General features: G+C 43.7%; 1 protein-coding gene and 1 long non-coding RNA gene across 2 annotated transcripts in view; one reads left to right on the plus strand and one right to left on the minus strand.

Moving 5' to 3' along the window:
* Positions 1 to 379: 379 nt before the first annotated feature.
* Positions 380 to 2,168, plus strand: LOC138568981 (uncharacterized). The gene is made up of 4 exons (XR_011303036.1): positions 380 to 458; positions 562 to 688; positions 933 to 1,034; positions 1,186 to 2,168. It is a non-coding gene; the product is annotated as an uncharacterized lncRNA (long non-coding RNA).
* A 1,968-nt stretch (positions 2,169 to 4,136) lies between these two features.
* The window catches only part of LOC138569550 (kinesin-like protein KIF19), a 3,041,213-nt gene continuing 3,028,410 nt past the window's right edge, over positions 4,137 to 16,939 (minus strand). Inside the window, exon 21 of the mRNA XM_069647615.1 lies at positions 4,137 to 4,855. Within this exon, the coding sequence (XP_069503716.1) occupies positions 4,650 to 4,855 (206 nt within the window). The 3' untranslated portion in view covers positions 4,137 to 4,649. The remainder of the gene's footprint in view (positions 4,856 to 16,939) is intronic.

Below are 16,939 nucleotides of genomic sequence, written 5' to 3' on the forward strand. Positions count from 1 at the left end.
ATTGGCTTCTCTTACATAGCTGCCAAACTTTGGAACATGCTCCCCACAGCACTCAGAGCACAGGCCTCCCTCCCGGTATTCCGTAAAAATCTAAAAACCTCTCTTCAACTAACACTCCACCTACTTTTTTCAACTTTCCTTGCTTCCATGCCTAGAACCTCACTGTACTGTATGTATTTTTCCCTGTACGTAAAAAATGTATGACTCCTGTAACCAAAGTAATTCTGTAACAAGCGCCACGATGCCCCTCAGCTGTTGTGCACTCTACAAATGCAAATAAATAAATGACGGGACGCGCACAGCAACGCGCATGCGCTTCTTTTAGATACACTATTTTAACGCACATGCGCATAATTGGGAGCCACACCGCTTTTTCAATGTGAGCTCTGCCGCAGCGGCAGCTTCAACCGTGCTGTATCTAGCCACACAAATCCTTGTTCCTACATCACTCACTCAAGGTAGGAGGCATCTTTGTCTTGGCACACGAGTTCACCAGGCAGGCCATACTGTGCTCGTTCATCCGCGAGATACTCACTTCTCATTCCTCCTCCTTTGCTTTAGGAGCCTGCCGTATCCTTGATTCAGCTTCTACCAGCCATGCAACTGCATTAGTGTGCTCTTGATATATACGGCTACATTCACCGCAGCACTTCCGTCCCCGTGCATCCTTGTGCCTACATGACTCAAGGTAGGTCACATCTTTTATTCTGAAAACCGCAATGTTTTTCCAGGCCCCCCTTGCTCCACGGCATGTGAGCCACTTACTTAGCACACCTCCTCCTCTTATTTTCAGGAACCTGCCGAACTTTCTTTCCGGCACTCACCAGCTGAACTTTGGCGCCTGGTAGACATATGAGACGCACTGCAGCTGCAGGTAACCACTACTAAGTCTCTTTACTTGACCCGCATTCCTTGTTCTTTCTGCACCACAGGGACCTACTCCATTTGGGAAACCGCATTCTCTTTACCCATCTGGGTTTAAATCATCTTCCCTCCCACACCAGAGGGCCCAGACCCAGGGACACGCATTCAAGGTCAGTGTGACACTGGACGTGTGCAAACCACACGTAATTTTATCATGTTTTAACCTTTGTTCCGTAATGTACTTGTATACACTGCTATGTACCCCAGCTTTACAGAATTTAGTCTATTCACCCCACCTTTCTTACATGTCCCTCATTTTAGGTTGACCTTTTCCTGGCCCTAGAAGCAGGCTTCTATCTCCTCGAGCCGAAATGTCTTTGGACGGTGCCCCTACAGTACACCGCAAGAGCAGTTACCCATGATTCAACATCCAGACGTCGACCTACTTATAGTTCACCCTTCTACCTGGCACTGGTAGACCTCTTTAAGGTTTCCACCTAGGAGTGTAATACTACACACACCCCTCGGGACATTAAATATGTGTGCAACTGTGCTGCAAGTTTAGGATTCGGTCTGGCCTCCAACCCTACCTTTGTCCCTAAGTTTCAAAAATGGTGTTTGCTATGTAGCATTGTTAGGGAGAATTCTCTGTTAATGCTGAATTTCCTAACCTAGTGAGTCCCCCAGCAGCTTTGCTGGATTTTTGGGGTTTATTTTTTTCTCCTGCCAAGAGTGAGACTGTTTTACCCTCACTCTTGGGCATGATTTGAGTGTGTTTCTTTGAATCTAGATGTGTTTAATGGGCTATGGGGTCTTTTACTCCATAGGGCTTCATGTGTTTTTGTGATGTGTGTTACACAGCACCCTCAGTGCAGTGACACAGGGGTGTCATAGTGATCCCCCAGTATGGACTCCATACCCTGGGACTGACTACTGTCTCCCAGGGCATGTAAAGTCACCATTGACTTTACTAGTCTTAAATTCTGAACAGAAACAGTACAAACCATCATATTGTGGACGTACTGGCTGGAGCAATTCAATTGCCCCAGGGTCTGTTAGTCGAGGGGGCACGTCTCCGTCCCCCCTGATCGAGTTTTGGCTGGTGGTAGTTGATACTACTTTTTATATTCAACCGCAAATATTTTCCTATGGGATTTCCCATTGTTTTAGGCTACTATCTTTATTTAATTATTTACGGTAGCCTCGAACATACCACCGGTTTATTTAATTAATATTAATTCTCCGGTTGGTATTTTTTTGCCAAAACTTGATTCTAAAATGGCGTTTGTGTTCTCTTCTGTGACTCCAACCCAAGTCGAGCCCTTTGTTCCACTTTTTGGCGGGCTTCTCCACAGAAGCCCTCCAAAGTGATGCCACTCTGTCTGGGGTACTTAGGAGGGGTGGAGGGGGATTTAGGCACCCTGGACTGAGTTGCCTAGGCAACTCAAGTCACACTCAGTCCTGATTAGCCCAAGTGGTGAACCGGCCGGCTCACCACTTAGTATGTTTGAGTGACAGCTAGGCTGAGTGAATGGGGGTTTTCTGCATAAAAGCAGGGCTTTGGGGACTGGAACTTCAGAAGTCGCCACAGGACCTAAGAATCCGACGAGGGAGAAGCTGAGCTGACCTGCCACGACACCACCACCGGTGGAGCCCTGCTGGACCGCCTCACCACTTTTCCCAACGACAGAGAAGATCTCCCGCCGGAGAGTCTTCTTCCTTTGACTGGTGCGGATAACCAGTTTCACCGTCTTTTCGCATTCCCGACGTACCTCGTGGCCGCCTTGTCTGTGCCAAGCACCCCGGCAACCGGGATACCACGTTTTACCACGACCGCGAAACAAAGGTACCACCTTTAACCGGAAAACTTTGCGGCTGGTTTCTTCCCTGCTAGTGCAACGACCTTCATCTTTCCTCCAAGTCGAGATCTTCTCTTCCCCTGGACGACGACGCAACTTGCACCCACTGGCAGGAACAACTACCGACTGTACGGGGTAGATTTAGCCCCCGGCTTTCGAACCTGGGTTAGCCTGGGACACCCTGGCTAAACTTTCCTAAGCCTCTCTAAACTCTTTTTGAACTATCTGCAAGACTTTCTAAGCCTAGAGTAACTGTGTGATCTTGGGCGCATTTGTGCTCTGCTCTCTCTAAGAGTGTGCCGGGCCTTTGGACTTTGGCTCACCAGTGACTTTTGCTCTTCTGCCTTGCTAACAGTGTTCCTGAACCTTAGAGTGGTGTACCTTTCCATATTCTGTCTTTTTCCCTCCCTTTCTCACAAACTTATTGGAGTGCCATCTAGTTAAGCGCTCACCTCTGTATGAAAATAAGTGGTGTTTTACTGTGACTTATCTGATAAGGAAAAAGGGGTGTACATATTACAATAGTAACTGTGTTTAGAATATTTTACAACAAGAGTGCTGGAGTGTTTCAAACCGTGTGTTTTTAAATAAATAATTATATACTTTGATACCAAAGCTCTGGTCAGTGTTTGCTTGTATTATTGTATCTGAGTGCCTATTGTGTATACTTTGCATACTGCCTAACTCTTCTTGAGAGAAGTCTGACTGCTCAGCCACAGCTACCAGGTAAATCTGGGTGGTACAGACTGCTGCCAAGTGGGTTTACTGCCAACACCTGCAGTCTTAAATCTTTTGCAGTGTTCCCTAAGGGAACTGCACAGGTTTCTGCTTAACAACCATTAATGTATGACAAAGAAAGACATATTTGTTACATACAAATCTAATCTATGTACTTAGCCAAGTTGTCAAATATTTGTTGTTGAAATACGTTTTTCACGATTTGTCAAATTAATGATGATTGTTGTATTTTTGTTTACACACTGTATTTGTTTGTGATCCTAAAAAAAGTCCCCTTTCAATGTTGTGTTGTATCAAAAACACGTTCTTATAGACCAACTGTGCTTATTGAGGAAAGTTTCTAAGAACTAAAAACAAAATAATTTAAATAAGATCAGCAGCCAATTTATTAAAGCTGTTTGAACACCACTCAGTTGGAGCGAGTTTGTGAATATTTAGCTTTGCTTATTAGTGAGGCAAAGAAGTTCTGTCTCTGTGATACATCACAAAGGTAAAATAAGTATGCATGAAATGGTTGCAATTATTGAAATGTGTTGATAGGACACCCCCACTGTTTCAATCTATCTCCAGCCCATAGTCCTAGCAACCCACGGGCAGTCTCTCAAATTACACCAATTTTCTGATTTATGTCATAACCTACATAAGATATGATACTTTAATAACAACACAAGAACACACATTCTACCATTTGTATTGATTAGACAAGTCAACATATGAAGCGGAACTTATGCCAGAGCATCACAAATTCTTTGAAAGAGAGGCTAATTAAGTCATGGTTTTACAGAAACTATTTGAAGTGGCAATGCTATGGTATTTAAACATGGAGTATCCTAAGCTGAGATTATCCATCATAATGAAATGAATTTCCATCCCCTGACTCAGAACACAGACAATCATACTCAGTCTCATTGTGGTCTCATCTTTGCCCAAGATTGCAGAGCATTTGCAGACAATGCGGACCTCGGATATCATTAGTCCTGTATGTTTATTTCTTGCTTAGAATGATCTTGCTCCATCTTCTCCGGTAAACGGCTCTGAATGATGAACATTTGTATTTATTAATGATAAAGTATTGAAATTGTTCCGAGACTTTTGGTAACAGTACTTTGAAATCAATCTATGTGGTTAACCATTCTCTTTTCCCTCTTTCCTTCTTGGAATGAAATTCATTCAGCATTATGTCCTTCTTCACTTGTGCTTCCTGCTCTCATGTTTAATAGGATTCCTTGTGCTCATTTTTGGTTGTGTGCTCATGCTTGGTTTTGTGTTCATGCTTAGACGTGTGTTCACGCTTGGACGTATGCTCACACTTGCTCGTGAGCTCACACTTGGTCGTTGCTTCAAATTACCAGAATTTGCATGGATTTGATGAGTGTTCACACTTTCTGATGGCCCTTAATGGGAAATAAAGGGAATTGTTTAAAATAATGCAAATATTAAAGAAAAAACAAAATGACTTCCCTCTGTGATTGTTAAGCTAAACATGGATTTTCCCATAATGTACATGATGCTCATTGACAAACAAAAGTATCTCAAATGTGGTAGGAGATTAAAGACTTTGGAGCTCACTTTAAATAAAAACTGCCTGGAGAACACAGCTAATGTTTGCACTTATGTGAAAACAGGTCCCCTCGTGGAATTTCTGTCATTTGCAATACAGAGTGAAAATGAGCAGCGTAAAGAGGTCGTCAGAAGCCTCTTTATGCTTCTATATTTGCACTCCACAAGTAGGCATGGCAGGCAGCGTTTATAATAATTTCCTAGTAAGCCAACTGCTCTTTGCTAGCGGGAAACCAAGTTGTTTTTGAAGGCAGAGTGCAAACAGGTCGAAGAAACGTAACTCTTACTAGTCTTAAGCCCCTCCATCTATGCTGGGGGGGTCTTGAAAATGAGCTACATTGGGCTTAAGGTTAGAGTGAATGTGGACAGTTCTCCCTTCCCCCGTTGTGGTCCTATAATATAACACCAGAGAACCACCTATGGCAACAACCACTGGATTAACAATGGGTAGCTGCAAAACAGAGGGCAAATTGGGCCTATCTAGAAGTTGGTCACACAATTAGAAGTTAAGCACCATGGTGTCCCTCTGAAACGAGGAGAGGAATGGAACCTGCGCTTGTGCAACCTAAAGAAGTTGCAATGTCAAAGGCATTGCATCTTTGTCACCCTGTCAAAGGCCTATGCTTAGACTTTTAACAAAGCAGTCATCTGTTTTTATATAGCTATTGGCTTAAATATGAACAAATAATGGAGGGTGGGAGCAGTTGAGACACATATGGATTAGAAGTACCAGCTTTACTGATTAGGTAAGCAATCATCACTCCTGCATTTAGTGCCTTCACATTCACAACTCTATGGAACATATTATTGAATATGAAGAGATAGGCAGTTGCAGTAACAAAATCGCAATGGTAGCCTTAAAGCAAAGTGGTTGTGAAAATTAGCTTGCCCAAAGTGAGTCTGGGCTTTGGAATTGACAGGAGGAGTAGGCCCTGTCCCTGGTTTTATAATCAGAGCGTATTTTATTCCACAGTTTCAGCCCTAGTCAGGGGTCTGAATGTACTATGAAGAGTTAAAGTGATGAAACGAGATCACAGTTGTAGAACATTCGACCATGCAATACAGCTCACCACATACAATTAACTCACAGTTGTGCTAATATACGTGTAAATGCGCGTGGGTGTGTACGAATTAAACATTTTCAAAAAGTAAATATCTGTGGCTAATAACAATTGTATCAAACTCAGGACCTCTGTAATCACTAACAATCTGTAATCACTAACAATTATTTTAAAAGAATCAGATGCATTCTTTAAATGGCATAGCAGTGTGAAACTTAATTCAATAATAAGTTATTCCAGTGCCTAAAAAAGGTTTGCTCTGTAACTGAGAGCCACATACATCTTGTCCCTTAATGAAGACATTGGGAATGCATCTGTACCATTACAAATCGGGTCTGCATAACATATGTTCAAGAGTCACAATTTAGTGTATTTATTGTGCACTGATGTTATCAGGCACAGGTAGTAGTGGTATTCACATCATGACAGAAGTGGACAGTCATGATATTATCATTGCTAAACCTCTAATTTCTATGGGTATATATTGTATTTGTATTAATTGAATAGAAAGAGCTTTGACAAAACACGCTGTAATGAGAACACATGGTGATGGGCAGACGCATGAGAGGGACTCTTGCAGCATTGTAGGTTGGTGTATGGCTTGAAAAGAAACATGTTGTAGTAAAGGCTGGTGGTAAGGAGAGCAGAGTCCAAAGAGGCAAGGAGATAGGTACTTGTGGGATCGGAAAGGAAATATATACAATGTATATAGTAGATTTAATTATAGAGTACTTCAGAGGGTGTATTATGGCAAGTATGTGAGTGTGTCAAATCCTTGATTGGCCAAAGCTGGCCAAAGCTATATGCCATAGATACTCTGTGTGAGTTGGCCACACTGAAGCATAAAAATGTAAGTCCTGGAGGTACTAAGACCCAGTCACCCACAGTTGGGACAAAGTCACCATCCTGAATTTTTCTGTGCGCATTTATGTCCCTAAGACTTAAAATGGCCTCAATGTTTCACACTTTAGGATTAGAAAATATCTAAGTGAAACCTGGTGAGGTGTTGTTTTCTGGGACTTTTATCTACAAAATCTACAACCTCCTAAGTGACGGAGGCATCGACATCCTTTTCGTAACCGAAACAGAAAAGCCAAAAGAGGTGTTGGACTAGCAATCATCCACAAGGAACACCTGCACATTAAAGTGGAAGACCCATTAACCATCAACAAATGTGAATCCCTAATCATACGTCTATCAACAAATCCCACAACAAACCTGTAATTCATACTGATATACAGACCACCAACATATGATGCAGCCTTCATAGACAACTTCATAGAAGCAATCACCAACCTAGCCATCGAGCGTAACCATCTGATTATCCTCAGAGACTTCAACATCTGGTTCGATGAAGAAACCACAACCTCACAAAAATCGCTTACCGGCCAACTAACAACAAGGGAACTACATCAGCTGGTCAAAGGAGCAACCCACACAGCAGGACATACACGAGACGCAATCTTCGCCAACAGAAAACTAATTACCAAAGCACCACTGATTCAGATCCTCTGGAGTGACCACCTCATCATCCCATTCATAATCACATTGCCTTCCCCAATTACCAAGAAATAAGAAAAACTACCAACCATCATGAAACAAAACTGGAGAACCATAAAAAACTCCAACTTAAGGGAACGACTGGAAATTACCAAACCATAAACAACGACCATGGGCGAAGCTGTCCTACACACTAAAATAGATATTCTTCACAATTGGATCACCACAACAATCGACAAGATCGCAAAAGAAAAACCTTTGAATACATCCCGCAAAAGAGCAACAGCAAAATGGTTCACCCCTCTACTAGGCGCCATGAAAAGAAAAAAACGAAAACTAGAAATAGAATGGATGATCAATAAAGACTGTGGAAAAAAATTCAAACTTCAACAACATACCCGCTCATACAAAAAGGAAATACAAAAAGCAAAAAGGAAATATTACAACAACAGAATCCTCAAAGCACCAAACACCCAAAAAGAACTGTTTAAAATCATAAACAAAACAAAAAACCCACCCGGCTGCAACAACACTTCAATAGCATCGAAGAAATTATGCAGTGACCTCGCAGACCACTTCAAAAATAAAATCATGACCATCCAACAGACCATACAAAACAGACCATGCAACCACTACGCTGAAGACACTGATCGATGCAAGGAACAGCAGGACAAACTCCGAAACTTCCCGCACATATCAGTGGAGACTTTCATCAAACTAGTAAATCAAAGCAACAAATCTGGCTCCCCCGCTGATCCCTGCCCCCCTGACATCTACAAATCAATCCTTGCACAAGGAACACCAATGGAATACTACAGGAACGCCCTCAACCAATCAATCTCAACAGGAAGAGTGCCTCAAGCCTTCAAATCAGCTTACAACAAACCACTCCTCAAGGACACAACAGGAAACGTAGAGGACCTCTCCAACTACAGACCCATCTCCAACATTTCCTACCCAGCTAAACTCCTGGAAACACACATATACAGAACGACCCAAGACTTCATATAAGAACATCACCTATTAAACCAGGCACAAGTAGGCTTCAGACTGATCAGAGGAAAAGAAACAGCACTTATTTCAATCTGGCATGATCTAAAGGCCAACGCAGGCTCCAAGAACAGTACCACTCTGATACTTCTAGACGTCTCTGCAGCATTCAACACAGTTAACCACAACATCCTCATCATGAGTTTGGAAGAATTCGGAATTACTTTGGGTCAGATCCTTCCTAACGAATAGAACAGAAACAATATGGATGAAATCTTACAAATGAAGCCCTTGAGAATCATCATGCAGAGTTCCACAAGGATCATCCTTCTCGCCACTTCTATTCAACATCTACCTGTCACAGCTAATTAAAATCATCGAAAGACATGGCCTCACCTGCTACAACCACGCTGATGACACACAAATAATCTACAAAATACAAGACTCACAAGAAGACAACTCAACTTTACTGAACTGCCTTCATGAAATATACAACTGGATGAACTTAAACTACCTCAAACTCAACCCAGGCAAAACAGAAATAATGATCATCTCAAAAATGGAGAAGACAACCTCTACATCCTATGGCCAACTGAAATTGGTGAAACCCCAGCCCCATCATCAACTGTAAAAAACCTGGGAGTCCTGACGGACAACAAACTCACTCTAGAGCCATAAGTAAACACCCTAATCAAGAAATCCTTCTTTCTCCATTGATCGGTTAAAAGTATCCTACCATTCCTCTCATTCACCAACAAAACAGCTACCGTCATCGCCATCATCATGTCCAGAGTAGACTACACCAACAGCCTATAGCTAGGCATGCCTGAACAACTCCTAAATAAACTCCAACGCATACAAAATGCGGCAGGCAGACTGCTCCTTAAACTACCCTGAAAAGAACACATCACACCAGCGCTGAAAATGCTACACTGGCTACCCATCAAACAGCAGATCAAGTTCAAATCAATGTGCATAACCCACAGAGCAATCCACGACCAAGGTGCAGAGTTCATCAGAAGAAAGCTGAACGTACATCACAATGCAAGGCCACTCAGATCTAGCAGTGACATCCGTTTGGAACCCAAACCATACACCAAGAGAAAACTTGGAGGATCCTCTTTTTCTCACCTCTCCCCAAAAACCTGGAATGAACTACCAAAGAACATATGGAACACAAGAGATCACCTACAATTCAGGAAACTCCTCAAATCATGGCTCTTCACCCCATAACCAGAAAGAATGCCCATAAGGAAATACAATGAGGAACTAGGCTGAGAGAAGAGCCTACCCTTAATCCCTAAATCATCAACCCTTATTATATAAGGAAATACAGACATGTAACATATCCACTATCAATTAAAAACAAACCACACCAATCATAAATGGTTGCCAGACATTTGGTCGAAAAAAATTGGTCGACCAGACAAATGGTCGAACCAATTTGGTCGAAAACCAAATGGTCGAATTTTTTATTTTTTTTATTTTAACCCTTTTTTTTTATTTTTTTGGGGGGGTCCCCCCCAACCCCCTTTTTTTTCTCTAAAAACCCCTTTTTTTTACTAAACGAAAACCCGAAAAATAAATATATAAATAAAAAAAAAAATTCGACCATTTGGTTTTCGACCAAATTGCGTCGACCAAATTGCAGTCGACCAGTTTTTTTTTGACCAGTTGACTGGACACCATCATAAATAAGAACACCCATAGATGAATCGGAAGGGAGAACAAGGTATTCCCCAGCAATGGCACTTGGCACCCTTGAGGGCACAGGCAGTAATGCACCACAGAGGAATACAGGGAAAGATAATATAACTCCACTACATAAACAGGATTATGGCCACCCCTGGGTGTACCAAGCTCAATAAGTTAGCTGGAGGCCAACCTCTTCCCCCAGCCCTGATACGAGACAGCCAGGAAAGGGAAGACAAGCTTATACCACCCAATAGACTACGATAGTAAATAGATAGAAAGAAGCTGGGTAATGATAATAAAACACCCCTATCGATCTAAGGACTGTGCTCACCGAACCTGGGGTAATATGCCAATTAATCTATTGAATAGCCGCAGTATTTTCTCAGAAACTAGATACTCAGTAAACCTAGAGAGAGATATACCAACCCATTTTGACTACTGATACATAAACTAAACTACAGGGATTATGATACATACAACCGACTAACCAAAACCTCCAATTTCTGCTTACTTACTTCACACAAAACCCACACAACCACCTCTCTCACAGCAAACCGCACGGACTTCACCACAGTGCAACAACAAACAACCAAGACATAGATAGCAACAACAGCACTGGAGGACCCGCTTCAATCCTATTTGCACATCCAAGCTCAGTGCATGGTGAAAACCGAACTGAAGCTGCCAACAGTACTCTCGCTTTCCTACTCCCTCTTCATCCACCAACCCACCCTGTCCACCTTTTGTTTACAGATCCGCTAGAGCGCCTGGACACCAACTCCGTTGGTGATAGTGTGCTATATAAATACCTTTAACATTAACATTAACATTAATATTAACTTTTACTACGGCTCCTTTTAGAACCATCTGTTTTACTAACAGGAAAAAGCTCTGAAAGATAAAGCTCCTGTCCCCCATTGTGTGTGGCAATCTGGAGAAAAGTCATGAAATGACGACTGTACCTTGTTTCACAATCTTAAGGACTCACTGGTCAATGTCCCCAGTTTTCCACTCTCTCACAAAGTCCTCCAACTTGCCCTCTCTGGCATTGTGTGAAAATATCAAAGCAGATCTTCTGGGGAAACCATCCAATGAGAAGCCACATGCTGAGAAGCCACCTTCCTTTGTCAGATGCCTCCCCTAGTTTGTCTGAATAGATTCCTTTTCAAGGGCTCTCCGCTGCAAAAACATTGCTACTGTGGTGTCACTGGCTTGGACCTATGTTACTGTGCCGTGAAAAACAGCTTTGTGTCATGGCCCTTACCCCAGACCCCCACTGGCAAGTCCACTTGCCAGGTAGGATCAGGGCTCAGGGCTCCATCAAGGCCTTGAAGGCCTGGCACCCACTCCCAAGACTCTCTTGGGGCCAGTCGTGACGCCTATGGAGCCAGGCTCATACACTTTGAAGAACATGTGTAAAGGGGGGACTACTTTTTTCATTTGGGCCTGCAGTGATCATGGAGGCACCCACATAGCTTGGTTCCTAGGAAGTAAGCTATGCGGTATAGTGTTTTGGGTGTGTTGGCCTAGGGACTACTTTAACCGGACTACTTTGTTGAGGCTATTTAAACCACACCCGAACAAGAAAGCACGCTTCGTGTTACTTTGCAAACTGCAACGTGACGCTCACCATGTCCTGTGATACCCACGAGCCTCGGAGAAGAAGAACCTGCAGAGGAGACAAAAGGGACATCATTATCAGCATCTTACCTGCAATCTCCATCCTGTTATCTGCTCTCAGCTCCAGTGAACAGCTTCTTCTGGACTCTGCATACCTTCCGGAGCGAAAGACCTGAAAGAGGGAAGGAGAGGACAATATTAGAGAAGGCATATTCTGACAGTGCTAAACCACAAACCTGGCTGGTCACCTCCCGGCCGGCACCACTCCGGAGTTCCGCACACGCTCGGAAGCACCGCGACTTGTAAGGAAGGAAGAAAACTGGTTAGCAAAGGCAAGACAAGGCAGCGTTGCGCATAGCACTTACTTACTGCATTGCAGCGCACATCACGCGCCATCATTTACCGGTGAGGCCCAACTCAACCAGTTCGCCACACGAAGCTCCGCACACCTAGGGGAGAAAAAGACATTATTAGACAAAGAAAGGCATGTATGAATAACAACGCTATACAGAACTGCTGCAATAAGACCTACCTGAGAGACATTTAAACGGGCACGCGCCAGTGAAGTAACTCGGCCACACACACCCACAGAAGACAACGCACCCCTGCCAAGAAGGCAGGACGGAGAGCACGCCTAATCCCACAACAAGGTGAGGAGGGGGCCCAGAGGGGCTGAAGGACACGGGGTGGTGGGAGGATATTTACCTCAGTTGGCCAGTCTTGAACCCCGCCTCCTGTATTTTCAGGCTGAACATCCTCCATAGACAACATCTGGAAAACGGGGGAGCAGATAACTGCAACCAACCAGGGGTGGACTGGCCTATTGGGAACTCTGGAGATTTCCCGGTGGGCCTCTGCACCCTGGGCCTCTTTTGTCTGGTATTTCCAAATTTTCTCATAGGAAAAGCATTGGGCTTGCTGAAAATGTCTAACATGGGGCCACTTTGAGCTTCATTTCCAGGGCCTCTTTTGGTCCCCAGTAATTATTTCCAGGGCCTCTTTTAGTTCCCAGTCCACCCCTGCAACCAACCCAGGCTGAGTGGCTTCCCCGTGGATACCAGGTGAGCGTAACACTTTGGGGTGGCCGACAGGCTACAAGACCTAACTGTCTGCCTTGAGTCCCTGAACTTCTCCAAGGTATGGTCCACTTAATCCCAAAGGTCCATGAGTTGTACCTGAGATCTCATAAAAATCAGCCAGTCTCAATAAGCTATGGTTCCCTGCCTGAGTGATAGGTTTGGATGTCTTCAAGCATTCTAACACAACCTCCTTCATTGCCTCACAGTTTTCCACAGATAAATGATTAATGGCCTTCTCGACTACCTGCACAGGACATATTGGTATTTTCCCTAATGAATTGATGCCTTTACTGACCTCATAGCCATTGAGACTGAGGTTAACGCGTTCTTGAACAAAGCTTCCATGTGCTTCGACCCCCTCATTGGAGGCAAGTTAGGAAATTGGTTAGGGCATTGCACGGGGCATTTTTATTTTTATTTATTTGCATTTATAAAGCGCACAGAGCTGCCCTGAGGCATTGTGGCGCTGTTTTAGAAGGCTTGAGCTTAACATTGCAAAGCATTAACATAGCATACGTAGGTTGCAACATTCGGTAGCAGTCGGGCAGTGACAGGTGTTAGGAGAAGGTTATGCTTTGCTTTGGTTAGAGTGCAGGCATCACTGTGCATGTTGGTTTGAAAACATTAGCGGAATAGCATTGCATTTGGGCTTGCACACCAGAGAGTCTGCTAGGCAATAAAGGTGTCAAGGGTCACCCCCAGATGTTCATTACGTGATTCTTGACGAACTCCACAAAATGCAGAAAAGGATGGTGCCTTTTTGGTCCATTTTACACATCTACTTAACCATTTAGCATTAAATCAGGCGAGGTATCCAGATACTGGCATCCTGCAAGTCGTAAACAACTTCAGTATCATATTAACTACTGCAAAAGCTCTCGTGTGCCCTGGTGAAATGGCCTTGCCAGTCAACAATGACATAATCCTTTTTCCCAGAAGAGCACCCACTTTCATGTGCGCCTCCATGCAGGGGTTCTCCACTTGGAAGCTACTGGGCCTCGTGCGTAACTCCAGCACCTTGTCCAAACCCATAAGCAACACAGCTGAACTCTACAGGGCTGACTCCGCGGAACTGCTCTGAAAAGCAGGGATGGTGGGATGTGTAGTCAGATGTTAACACATATCACCAAATATTCTTAACATTTTATTGATTCCATGTCCCTCAACTCCAACAACACGAAGACGTGTGCCATTGTTGACTTGGCATGAGGAGTCTTTGGTATAAACTTGTTTCTCTTTTTCTTTCCATAGTGCTTATAATTCAATGATCTTGATGCGCTTACGGACCTTTAATGGTGCTTTTTCACTTTGGAACAAGCAGAGGGGTTCTGTCCAGAATCCCTCCATTGTAGGGTTCAGATTACACCCGCTCTGGTACTGACAAGCCCCGGGCAGCTACCTACGGGCAGCTGATTTGTCTCCTTTGCTTGGGACACATAAGGTTGCCGCTCCCTAGAGCTCCTGGCCTTTGACTTTAAGCCCGGCAAACCTAACAGATTTTGCTTTTATGAGTCCCCAGGCACCAAATACAACAATCATCGGTTTTGGTGATGGACATCGTCCTATAACACTTGCCACAGGCCTTAAAGCCTGAAGCTTTTGTACTCATTTTGCTCAATAACTTTAAGAAAAAAGTGAAAGAAGTAAAAAAAATATGGGTCAAATTCCAACTTGTATGACCATTGGGGTCCAAACCTATAAGTCTGTTACTAAGTCCCGATGTGGCATCAGAAAAGGAAATGTTGAGCTCAGGGCAGATGGTGCCACTTACACACTGAACAAAGTCACTTCTGAGGTGCCACAAGTCTGGGCGGTGCCACCAGCAGCTATGCAAGCATCATTTGCCATTTCTGAGATTCCAGCCTTGTGACTGGACATTTCAAAGAGGAGGAATCTGCAGAGGAGATAATATCCTTTATAATTAATGTTTTCTACATGGGACGTGGCCCCACTGTCGAAGAACCTATCCACGCAAACACTTCACCATCATGATTTTCAACCTCAAAGGATGATGCCAGTGAAGTGATAATGCCATCAGAGACCTGAGTGACCTCTGTGGGTTTCTGATTGACTCACAGAGAACTCAGAAGGAGAACCCTGCATGGCTCTCAACCGGATGCCCTCTTTGTCCTTCAGATTCATGTATAATTATAATCGTTTTTTTATAACGCGCTTAATAATGAAGAGGTTTCTAAGCGCTGACCCGGGATTGAAACCTGTGTTGCTCTGTCGTCTTGCTCCCAAGACAAGCGCGTTGCCAAAGAGCTATCCTCCCTACCCAAAAATAAAAATAGAGAATGTAGACAACAAGGTCGTATGTTTTGGGATTTTGTTTCCCGCTACATAAAGCACATTAATCAAAAATTGACAGCTGGCTGTTAAGGAAAGAGATAGGAGCACCAGTTCTGGAAAGAAACAGAACAAGCATTGGCAAAGCCAGGAGTTTTGGTGTTTATTGCTGTTCTTTGCATTTTGCATTTATAGGCACCGGAGTACAAGGGAAGAGTGCAAAGTTTCAAGGAGGGATGCGAGAAAGGATGCAGGTTTGCAAGAGAATGGGAAGGGGAATAGAGAAATGGAGGAAGCCATTTAGAGAGGATGCAATCAATGATGAGCATGAAGAAATATGAACAAAAAAGGTTGAGAGTGGGAGCGTAAGAGAAAAAGCAATGGTGTTAGAGGAAGGATGAGGGAAAACGAGAGGACTTCAGGCAAAGGTGGGAGTTGATGAAGATGGAATGAGAGTGCAAGACAGGATATCTTCAAGGTGCCAGTCTGAGAGCGAGAGTAAAGATATGGGGAGTAAGGGTGTGAAGAGAGCGAGTGACAGCGCAAGCAAAGTGATACAGTGCACAGAGAGAGAGAGAGAGAGAGAGAGAGTGGCAAAAGAGAGAGAGTGACAGCACATGGAAAGAGAGAGTTCCACCGCAGTCTCCCATCTTTACATAATTCTCTGGTGCACTGAATGGCTTGTGAAACTATATGTCTGCCAGTCAAATCAAATGATATGGGACTGAAGAAGGCCCAATGGAATAATGATGCAATTCCAAATGACAGCATTGGGGTCACTAACAAAGGAGCCTGGGGGTGCACCAGTTGGTCCCTAAAACATTAGAGCAGCATTAGGCATCTCCAAAAGAGAGCATATTACAGTATATTCCCAACTGAACCATTGGCTCCCTATTAAAGACAAAATTCTCCTAAAAACTGCTTCTCTCACACACAAATCCCTCAACAACGCTGCCCCCATCTATCTGATGGACAGATTTCATAGGCAGACTTCTCTGAGACCCATAAGATTGGCCTACAAAGACTGCCTCTCGGTACCCAACTTCAAACGTTCCACTATAGGGGGTAACAGCTTCCCAGTGAAAGCAGCTAAACTGTGGAACTCCCTTCCACCAACTCTCAGAATGGTCCTGCCCTTTCAGAATTTTCGCTCGAAGGTCGTCTTATGGCTAAAAACGTAGGCCTATGAACCATCTCCTAATTTGCCAGTTGTATGTATTGTTCTGCCTCCTGCTCGTATTCACTGTGTATTTATTACCCATCTGTATATTTGTACATTTTCCGGATATTACTTCCACTTTTTACTATGTATATATATAATTTCTTTACTGTGCTGTTGTAACTAAGCTTCGCAATCTCTTGTAAATACTGCGCACTGGTACCTGAGGGTATGACCGCGCATTACAAATAATACAACAAACAAACAAACAAACAAGGGCCTGGCATGGAAGCGTTTTACAATGGCGCAATCCCATAGGAAAACGTTCTGTGAATCAGGCCCTAAGTCTGCCCCAATGTCAGGGAGGCTTTTTTTTATAGAGTGAATTCAATCACTAATAAGAAGTCTAATGTGTGCAGTTAAGCCAGAGTTAGATTGCATACCCCACACCTCGGCTAAACAGGGAAGCAGGGATGTTAACCCACCATGCAATTTAAGCACTTGATCACACACCTTCCAAGCTAT

Source organism: Ambystoma mexicanum, chromosome 2q, assembly GCF_040938575.1.
Source record: "Ambystoma mexicanum isolate Mex_15411 chromosome 2q, UKY_AmexF1_1, whole genome shotgun sequence".
Taxonomy (NCBI): Eukaryota; Metazoa; Chordata; class Amphibia; order Caudata; family Ambystomatidae; genus Ambystoma; species Ambystoma mexicanum.